At 46.4% G+C, this 11,018-nt stretch overlaps 1 protein-coding gene across 5 annotated transcripts in view; it reads left to right on the top strand.

The window, feature by feature from the left end:
- Nucleotides 1-11,018, top strand: part of dom (domino helicase) — a 135,621-nt gene that overhangs the window by 21,172 nt on the left and 103,431 nt on the right. For all 5 annotated transcript variants that reach the window (XM_055063994.2, XM_055063992.2, XM_055063985.2 and 2 more), the window contains exon 5: nucleotides 4,756-5,694. In XM_055063994.2, the coding sequence (XP_054919969.1) occupies nucleotides 4,756-5,694 (939 nt within the window). The remainder of the gene's footprint in view (nucleotides 1-4,755; nucleotides 5,695-11,018) is intronic.

Below are 11,018 nucleotides of genomic sequence, written 5' to 3'. Positions count from 1 at the left end.
TGACTGTATGGTATTTTAAATGAGGCGAAAATGGAAGTTGGCAAGTTTCAAAATACTGTTACTGAGTTGCCACCACTCAAATGTGGAAAAAAAAAAAACCGCTTTGAATGAAATTTATGGTGTCACACTGACGTGATGGTACTGGTGCTGTGGTCTAGGTGCAAAATTCAAAATGAGCAGAGCTTTGGCCTTTATTTTCACTTCTAGTAGACAACCTTTTACTGCAAAGTTGATGAAAGTAGGCTTTCAAAAGAATGTGTCAACTGCTTCAGTGTTTCAGAGCAGAAAGCTACATTTGTTGCAGAACCCACATTCCAGAAACATAATGTTGCTGGCAGGCCACCATGTCTTGTCTGTTTCCTATGTGATTACAGGAAACCAAAATTGAATGTAGAGAGCAGATTTACAGCTGTGGAGGTGAAGAGGCAGTGTCCAATAACCAAGTTTGTTGGTGTCACCTGTGCATCTTAAAGGCCTTCGAAGTGATAGATATATTGACTCAATGGGCGAAGTTGGTTATGCTAGTTTGTGGTGTTGCGCAGAACATTGATGGGCACCCTTATCAAAAGCGCATTTGCATCATACTCGGCATCAGGTTGTCTAAGAATTCGGTACAAGCACTGTGCATGAAACTACGCTGCACCCATCTTCTGTATGCCTGTGCTCGAAAACGGCTCCTGAGAGATGCTGATTTAAAGAAAGAAGTTTATCCTCGTCATAATGCCAATGAAATAAACACATGTAACTGGGCTGATGCATCTATACCATAACTGACAACTCCAGAATTTTTGTTTAGTTTCTCATATTTCGGCTCATTTTATGATTTTACAAACGGTGCACCAAGATTAATGAAAAATAAGTTCTGTTGATGAGAAAGCTAGCTAGCTCAGCGGTCTCTAAACCATTTTTGTTAAAAGTCTTCTGATGATAAAAGGACGCTAGAGGTGGGCTTGGCTTCGAGCAAGTTTGTACAGAGAAGTTCCTGAAGTAGCTGAATCGGCAACAGCAACGTTGCTGAGAAAGAATCACCGAGTCCTAAAAACAGTGTGTTGCTTGTTAGTGTTTGCTGTTCCATGTTTGCGGCTGCTCGTGTGCTGCGCCGAAAAGTAAATCGTTAATAAAAGGGTGTGTGAATACCACAAAAGGCATGACCTCAAGGCAAGCTTTAGAAAAATACGGCCTGTTCCTCTTCGCCCCCACCCACTTCAGTGTAATGTCCGGTCAGTTCTCGCAAGTTTTAAAATTCATGTGTTGGCAGGTGTGACCTATACAAGTTTGGTACCAAGTTTGAAAGTGATGTACTTACCACTTTGTTCTTAGGTTGCCACTGACTGTAGCGTGCGTTACCTCTTTCCCTACCGTGGGGAAAATAGGTGTTCTTTGTAGATTACGGCAGATCTTTCTTTTCTGAAGGAACTACGGGACAGAATATTTTATGTAATACATGAACAAAAAGCACAGTAAATTCACTTTTCACGCATAAAAGTTTCATTATGGATATATATGTCATAAAAAAAGATGTAAGATTGCCAGAATCAAGATTGTGGGATAACATTCAACAAAGTTTGTAAAGACACCTCTTGGATCTATTAAGATAAATATGTAACAGATATAATGACACATGCAAAATGTATTTCTGTCTAATAGGCACTAGCTCCAAAAAAATTTTTCATTGAATAGGTATTCCGCTACAAAAATTTAGCTGCAAGCACTACAGCTGGGCATGCCGGTTTGCGGCTGCCGATGTTCCGGGCTGGTTTGCACCGTCGTTGCTCTCAGTGTCTAAGTCCGACGAAAAGGCAGCATCCTCAGACGAGCTGCTGCTCGATCCAGTGATAAAATGAGCCACAGACGCAATGGAATCGCAAGATCTGCGATGTTTCGAAGCGTGCACGCCGCTCCCGGAGGCAGCCCTTTTTGCTTCCTACTTTGACAATCGCAGAACTTCGGAGCGCATTTAAAGATCACCGCACTGCCTCTTGGAAAAACATAGACTTGCTTAGAAAACAAAAATATGGATGTCCTCCTTCACTTCCGATGGCAAAGTGTGTCCATGGGCGGCGCGGAATGTCTCGAAAGCGGCGTTTCAAACCATCGTTAGAGGGCTAATGATGCGCAGTGGGCGTGGTATGGAAAGAGTTAAACAGTTATTCAAAGGAAAATATCAAGAAACTACTTAATTTAAAGAATGATTAGTTCTCAAGCATTGACAAGCGTTGATATTCTGCTATGACTAAAACGCTGAAACCAGCAGTCTCAATGTTGCCATAGTACTGCCTGAGCACTAAACACGGCCATTAACTTAAGGGTAGCAAACAAAACTTGTTATTAAGACGAAGGAAGAAGATAAAAACCTGTACTCATATCTTTGTCCTTCGTCTTAGTGCCGTGTTTGTTACCATGAATCTAATACAACGAGCTCAATTGGTAGGCTTAAGTTAAATATTCAGTTATGCCAGCATGTGGAATGTGAGGGTTCTGGAAATCGAATGTTTTTGGTGCTTTGTAGTTTAACAGATAGCCACGAGAGCGTGCTACTGCTGCTGCTGTCCATATCTCTGGTGTTTCGTAAAGTGCAGTAAAAATATAACTCTGTATTTCTTTAGTTCTCTACTTGAGAAACGTAACTGATGTAGCAGAAGTGCACATTCCTCCTGTCTATTCAACATATCATGAAAAATGGTAGCTCTAATGCTGCTTGTGAATGGTGTTTGCTGTTACAATGCATATTTAAACACATTTGCAGCAAAAAAAGAAAGAAAGAAAGAAAAAAGTGTCAAAACGGCCAATCTTTATATTGTGAAGAAGCGAGGCAGTGAACTGAGCAGCTAGTTAGTTTATTTGCATACTTTGCTTTTAGATATATGGACAAATCTTTGTCCACACTTGCTGCTCTTTCCTACTGGCAGCACCTTAGCTGTTGCTCAAAATACTTCTACTAACAGTTATGGTGACACCACCATTCTCTCTCACTTGTTCTTTGTGGTTTGTTATGTCAGGTTAAGTTCGTTTGATTGATTATTGCCTTGTTGCTTGAGGAAAAACATATTGCAGTTAAACCTTACTGTATGGGAGCTCAGAAAATCCGAAATAAATTTTACACAATTGGCTTGCCCAGGGGCATATTTGTGGGCTTATGACAATAAATTGAAACAGATATCTAGTGTGAAATAATGACTTTATGTGTGCGTGCTTTCTTACAGTACATTTCTTGACTTAGAAGGCAAACTGCCTTGTGATGTGGCGTCTTGACGATGTTTGGAATTGGGGAGACGACTGCAATTTGTGCACATGAATTTATACAGCTATGCTAGCTTGAGTGTTTAGCTCTTGTGCAAATTCCAGGTGCAGAGCATTGTTTTTATGTTAAATTTTATGTTAAAAATGGCATCTTGACCACACGTATTTTGGACAGCTATATCGAGCCTCGGAATCTGGAATTCTCTCACTTAAGGGCCCTGAAACACTTTTTGAATGTATTAAGAAACTGTTGCGATTTGTCATAAATGCTATTGTGAACATGTGTCAAATATTACTGCATTGCATACAGCAGGAAATTTATAATCTTGTGTCAAAAAAATTAAAAGATTGTTTGCCCTCACTTCTGCAACTTGGTTACACAGCATCATTGCAAGCAGCTGGACCCACCAATGCTATTAACTGATTTTGTGACCACGAGAACATTTTCAGTAATACAAATATTGTTCATTTAGTTAAACAAATTAAAAATATACATGTTTGCGATCTCGAAGTGACAGGAAAACCATTTCATCTTTGCGCTGCCAGTTTGCACATGACAGTTACGTGTTGCACATGACAGTTATGTAAGACGAAGAGTGTAGTGTAGATACTGAGGCTGCTATGAGGTGCCACCACGAATACTCTTAATGCCGAGATGTTCAGCCATCGGGCGGGGCCAGCGAGACATGCCCCCATTGCACCCCCTTGCTGTTTCACCTGTGTAGGTTGCAGTGCACCAGTGGAAATGAAAGGAGAAAGAAAGCCACTCACCTGTCCGATAACTAAGCCCGACATTGCTTGTGCTTGAAGGATTCGAAAAATGTTTGTGGTAGGAGATTCGTGAGGTGGTGCAATTTAATAGTGATCTCATTTTGCGATTGGTTGAAAAAGTGTTGCAGCACCCCTGTAACATGTCTTGTTTTAATTCAGGGGTTCAGAACATATGTGTCTCAAGATCATGACAACTGGCTAGAAGTGACAAATGTCCCAATGCCAAGCTTGTGCTATCAGGGACACCATAGTGGATAGGATATTCAAAGTAATTGTCGAGATAATTTGAGGATATATAAAGAGCTGCTTGCTTGAAATTGCCCTTGATACTGACCGTAACCTCATCAATAGAGAATTGAGTCTATTTTTCGGTAAGCTTGAACTTGGATCTGGAACTGGACAGGTATAGCGTAGGGATTTCTTCCACTTGATTCTGTTCTCTTCTTATTGCTCATAAATAGAAGCAAGGTGCTGCCCAGAACCCCCACAAAGCATGAAAAGGAATAGGATTGGAAGATGAGTACTATATTATCCTTGTCCTGGAGCTGTTATCGCGTCTTGACCTAATGGTGGCCATTGCTTTAAGAGTAGTCTCTATTTTTGTAAAAAGCTTGATTGGGATGTTTGACGATGACATTAGCTGTTTCTTGTGTGTATTTTCCTGCTACGTGTAAACAGGCATTTGTGTGACTATCCAAAGCAGACAGTCACTTATTAGCGCTGCCCTTGGCCCTGTATATGCAGGTCAGCCTTCGGTTCCTGCCACGCCACCTTCCTCTGTGCCTTCCCCTGGCCCCAAGGGTCTGGCCGACCCCTGTTCCTCCGCCTCCTCCTCTAGTCAACAAACACCAGCCTCTGCCGTCCTGCGGCCTCCTTCACCTCTGCGTGTGCCAGCCGTCGCAACCCCGACGACGGGTGGAAGCTCGCCATCGAAGGGAGGCGCCCTGCGGCAACCACCATCTGCAGCAGCTGGCGCTGCAGCGCCTGCTACGCCCGTGACTCCCGCGGCGGCGGCAGCCTCCGGCTCCTCTGCTTCCTCACTGACCCTGCCGGCATCACGTCTCACCACAAGGCAGCACTCCATATCGGCCGTCTACGACTCGTCCATCGGCTCCCAGGAAGAGATCGTGGAGCGGGCCAAGCAGGAGGCGTACGTGATGCAGCGCATCGCGGAGTTGCGCAAGGACGGCATGTGGTCGGCGCGCCGGCTACCCAAGGTGCAGGAGCCCCCGCGGGCCAAGGCCCACTGGGACTACCTGCTCGAGGAGATGGTGTGGCTCGCCACCGACTTTGCCCAGGAGCGCAAGTGGAAGAAGGCTGCGGCCAAGAAGTGCGCCCGCATGGTCCTCCGCTACCACCAGGAGCGCGAGCAGCGTGCTGAACGAGCCGAGCGCGAGGAGCTGCAGCGGCTGCGGCGGGTTGCCGCCCAGGTGGCCAAGGAGATCAAGCAGTTCTGGACCAACATCGAGAAGCTGGTGGAGTTCAAGCAGCAGACGCGCCTCGAGGAGAAGCGCAAGAAAGCGCTTGACCTGCACCTCAATTTTATCATGGACCAGACGGAGAAGTACTCATCGTGGCTGCGAGAAGGCATGGGGGCCACAAACAAAGACAGCACTGAGGCCTCCGAGGCGACCACGCCCGCCCAGGCGCCTGCCAGTCCTGCTCGGTCGGGCTCCTCAAACGGTGAGGCGTAGCGGATGTGTCCCTTGCTTGGTCGTGTGTGGAAGTTGTGTTTACATGAAAAAGATTTCCTGTCATTTTGCTTTTTTTTGTGAGAGATTCTAACCTAACCTTTTAAAATAATGTTTGAGGTTGAGCTGGAGGTCTGCTTTGTTCTCAACTGATTAGGCTTAGTGAGCAGAGCTTAACGTCTTGATAGAAGCTTGTAGGCAAGCACACCTAACCTTTTGCCACTTTCGTGTACTAGTATTTAAGTGCTGTCACAGGAGCAGTATGGAAATGTTGATGTAATTTAGTGCATGTGCTATTTTCTGCTAGATATGGATTCATGCAAAACTGCGATAACATTGCTGAAAATGATCAACTTGGATGGTAATGATGCTTTCAGAAGTGTTATGCCACATCCACAGTCCAGCTTCCAAAGTATTAGTAATTTACATTCTCTGCCTGAAATGGGCATCATACTGTGCGAGTTTTAGTTCTAGTTACTTTCTATCCAACAATTTGGTTTAGTTTTGCTTTCTTTTTTTGAAAGCTAATTCTCATATCAATCTGTGAGTACTCAATGGGGGAACAGCTGCGCCAATTGTGTGAAACCCTGTAAAGAGCTGTCCTTTGCACCATCCTGCTCATACATCACATCTGATCAAACCTGATCAAGACATCAATAGTGGGAAATTGCGCCAATTTAAGCATGAAAACGAGCCTCCTTCCGTTGATGCTGCCTTGGTAGTAAAACCGAAACCAAAGCCTAAAGCACGCCATACTCATCGTCATCATTGTGGAAGTTAATGAAGTGGCCATAACCACAGATATAACCGCTGCCATTGGTTTTCCATTCCCTGTTTTCACACTATCCTTGCAATGTTATCCGGCGGATGTTCCAATGGTACTGCCGCTGTACATACTGTCTTTTGGTTTACGTTGTTTGTGCAGCAGTTCGGTATTCCTCGTATTAATGTGGCGCGGGGCTCACTCAAGGGAAATGTCAGGTAATAAAGAGAAAAGGCCTCATATAATGTGCGGTCACACATTGTTTAGCATGGTTTCTGGTCATGCGACTTGGAAGATATGTTGTAGTAGGTGTACTCTACCGCTGACATTTAGCTTACGAGTAGGGACCTGCCTTGCATCCCTGCATGATTGGAAAAACACATTCCGGGGTTGTAATGTAATCAGCTTTCACATGTTCCATGGCACAGCAATCCAGGAGAAATTGTGCACGTAGGGAGTAACCTCTGGACGTCATGCCTATAGCTTCGGTTTAGGTGCACACCTTCCAAGTTGTGTTTTTGTTGACATATCCTAGTCTGCAAAACATTTTTGTTCTAGCTCACTTGAAGGGTGCCGAACCTACAACGCCTGTTGCTTTAGTCAAAATGTCAAAGTGGCTATATAGCATGATATACACTGTGGGGATGCGCGACTCTCACACGTCCCCCTCCTAGCTTCCGTATGCTGTAATCCGGCTTCACCGCGTGGCTTTGCGGCAGCGGTCGCTGTGCCTGCAGGGTAGTATCAGAGATGGTGCGTGTGTCGCTGTGCTAATGCCACCTAACGACAGGGTTACTTGTGCGCGAAAAGAAGGCTCTTCCTCTTCTTTAGCGGGGTCGGCAAGCGGCGCGGACGTTTCGCGCGTGCCCCGATCCATGCTTCTGCGAGACCGTCTTGTGGAATGGATGAATACGATCATTCGATTGCGCCACCATTCGCGTGACCGTACACGCGAACGACCAGGCGTTGGTGTTCAGCACGGGGCGAGCATATTCACTCGTTATCCAGTCGCGGCGAGTCGGATTTTGCAATTTTCCGCGCACCCATAGGCATGTCTTATGGACAGCAACTCTGCTAGCAGGCGTTGATCTATAAAAGGTGCAATAAATGCCCTTGTGATTGTTTGCACTACTGTGTTGTCATTCCTTTGTCCCAAGAGTATGGGTGAGAACCCCACAACACACGCGGAAAGTCATTCTATTAAAAATTAATGAAACTAGTTTTGGTAATTTGCACAAATGCCTCACTGATGCTCATAACGCCAGCTCCGCTATATTTATTGACTATTTCAATTAAAATTGCGACTGTATGTGGCATATAGATACAAGCAAGTTATAAAACGAAACGCATTTAGTACAATATTATTACAGTGGAACCCCGTTCATACGTTTTTCTCCGGACCGGGCGAAAAAAACGTAACAGCCGGGAAAACGCAACAGTGAGGAAAGCTCCGAAAATTAATGAAAAAAGTGCAGCTTCAACTATAGACAATTTATTTCCACAGAGTGCGCTTAGGACTTAAAAAAGTCCAGAATGGTGGCTTGCCGTTTCTTTTGCTCGCTATAAATCACCACACGTTTCTCAATACCCTGGAAGGCCGCATTGCTGTCAGCGTCGCTGTGAGGTGCGACGTACCTGCGGAGGAGGTCCAGAGCCGCGACGGCTTCTCCAAAGGCAACTCCCCGGCATCATGCGGCTCGTGCTCCTTGTCGTCGCCACGGCAATGGCAACGGAGGAACGAATATACGCGGGAAATTTTGCCCTCTTTGGCGTAATCATGCTAACGTGCTAACGATTGTTTAGTATTGCTGCGGAGCGCGCGCGTCCGAGCAGCCCGGTTGCGCGCAGCGCGGCGTGGGAGAAACGTAAACAAGAGAGGAGAGCAGGCCCGATAGGCGGAGCAACGCCACGAGCAACGCCAACTTCCGGTTTTACTTTATAGCGTCCTCGATCACCTTGCCCCGGGGTTGCCCCGAAACCAGAATGGTGCGCTTTGCCCCGCCGTGGTGCCGCACTGCGGAGGGTCAACATCGAAGACAAAACTGCACCCCGTGCAGGGTGCTTGCATGCAGCGCTACTTTGCCCCTGGCGCGCAAAACGTCCGCGAACACCCGCGCGCGCACATTTTTTATTGTTTGCAGATGCTGAGCATCTACGGCAAGCGCTCGAACCTTGTCAAGCTGCGTGCTCCGACATACCTGGTTGCAAGCAAACACCAATGGATTTTATAATTAAACCTGACGGCCCGTTCAATGAACCTGTCCACTTTTGGCCGCTCTTCACCACACTGTTTTTGGACGAGGTCGAGCAGCATGTCGTCTTCGCTGTCAGACGAACTTGAAGAATGCTCATCGATTGCGGCAACTAGCAGCGCATCCTTTCTCATTGCCGACAAATCCACTAGCTAACTCCGTCAACTCCGTTGCAACGTACCGCAGCTATCGGGCCAGAGCGTCCGCGGTTCTGCAGCCGGCAGTACGCGCGCACGTCGCGCGTCCCGCAGTGCTTGCTGGGATTGCACTCCGGCGCACCGCCGATTTTCTCGGTGCGAGACGGGGCAACGGAAAACCGCTCCAACAGGGTGCGCTTCCGGTGATCGAGGATGGTCAGTGCGCACCGGTGCGGTTGATCGAGGATGGTCAGTGCGCACCGGTGCGGTTGATCGAGGATGAAAGTGCGCACCAAGGCGCCCCGGTGCGCACCGGTGCGGGTGATCGAGGACGCTATTAGCTTCACAAAGAGTGACGTCAGGGCCTCTCCCGAGTTTCCTTCCTCCGTGAGTCGACCCGTCCAACAACCAAGCGGTGACCGTAATCACAGTGATGATAGTAAGATTATTTTTCACGAATGGCCACTTAGTGGCGGCCTCATGCGGCCTCTCGAACTGGCGTGTGGCTTCTTGCAGCCAGTTCCATAGCCAAGCCCGGCCAAGCCCAGCCAAAACTCGTCAAAAGCCAAAATGGCGGTTGGAGCGCGTTGTCTACTTAAGCCCAGGCGGGTTCGGGGTGCTAAGTTGCGACGTATCATGCGGGAACGTTTTCACAGCTACAACGTAACAGCGGGGTTCCTTATACATTGGATCCTATGGAAGCTATGCCGGGACCGGATGAAAACGACGTAGCAGCCGGGAAAACGCAGCAGTGAGGAACGTAACAGCGGGGTTCTACTGTAGTTACTTTAACGGGGTATGTTAGACAGTGGGCCAGCAGTGCTTGTGGCTGTGCCAAGTTGTATTTTTGTCTACTCCCTTACACTTATGCGAAAAGGTCAAATAGCATTTCCACCCCCGAGTACATCTGATGTTCTTTGCTGGAAAGGAGGTTTTCTTTCCATACTAGCTTGTACATTGCAGATGCACATTGTAGGGACATGTGGAACAGCATCGGGCTTTTGCGACATATAGAGAAACATGTATATTACACTCAGTATGGTTGCTTCTCGACTTTTTAGTCATACTAAAGATTACGCTCAGGTGGATGACAGTTCATTTTCACGAGAATTTATCCACTCCGCTGATGGCAGCTGAGCTGCTCTGGGGAGTGAAATTGTTGCTGTGTGATAAATACTGTATGTACTTGACTTATGGAAGAACTGCACCCCCAACTTTCCAACCTGAAATTCCAAAAAGAAAATGCAGAGAGGTTGACCAGTCGAATGAAGAGAGTGTCGCAGCAGCTTGCGTGCATGCTCTTGGATTCTGAGTGCATGGTGTGCACTGTTGTTGGACACCGTTGTGAAAAGAGTTGACATCACAGCCATGTCCAACTCCATGGAGGGGATTGAGGAATAGTAAGTGCATTGCCAAACAGAACCTGAGCAGCGGTGTATTAAATATGGCCACAAAAACGAGTGAAATGGCCTTCCCCTCTCCCGTTTTTTTTGCTGTGGCAAGAAAATAAGTGTGGCTCTTACAAAAGCAGAAATGGTACATGTGCTTAATAGCTATTTTTATCATTTTTTTATTATTTATGAAATGTTAATTTTAAAAGAAATTTGTTAACGAACATTACTCTCTGATTGCACAAATGGACATCTCTGTTCCTTCTGCAAATTGTCAGAGCTGGGCTAAGAGTACAAAATAATCATATGGTCACGGTGAGAATGTGTGAGGCTATGACAAATTCTGCAACATTTGTGAACGCAGAATATATCTTTAGAAGTATGTGTTCATGTTCCTTCAAGGTTTGAAACCATGAAATGGTTTCAAACCAATCGTGGTATCGTGGTATGCCTGTGGCATACCACGATTTGCGAGTCAGTGGACAAATAGGTGTACAATGTCTGAACGTTTGTAGGTGTCATTCCTAAAGTTATTGTTTAATGGTGTAGCAGCACGTTTCTTTACTACTGCGGGGTTCTCACCCGTGCTCTTGGGACAAAGGAACGACAACACAGTAGTGCAAACAATCACAAGGGCATTTATTGCACCTTTCATAGACTAATGCCTGCTAGCCGAGTTGCTATCCACAGACATGCCGATGGGCGGGTGACAAATTGCGGAAGTCCGACTTACCGCGACCGGATAACGAGCGAATATGTGCGCTCCATGCTGG

This window comes from Dermacentor andersoni, chromosome 3, assembly GCF_023375885.2.
Source record: "Dermacentor andersoni chromosome 3, qqDerAnde1_hic_scaffold, whole genome shotgun sequence".
In the NCBI taxonomy this organism is placed as follows: Eukaryota; Metazoa; Arthropoda; class Arachnida; order Ixodida; family Ixodidae; genus Dermacentor; species Dermacentor andersoni.
This window is presented reverse-complemented; position numbering and strand designations above follow the sequence as displayed.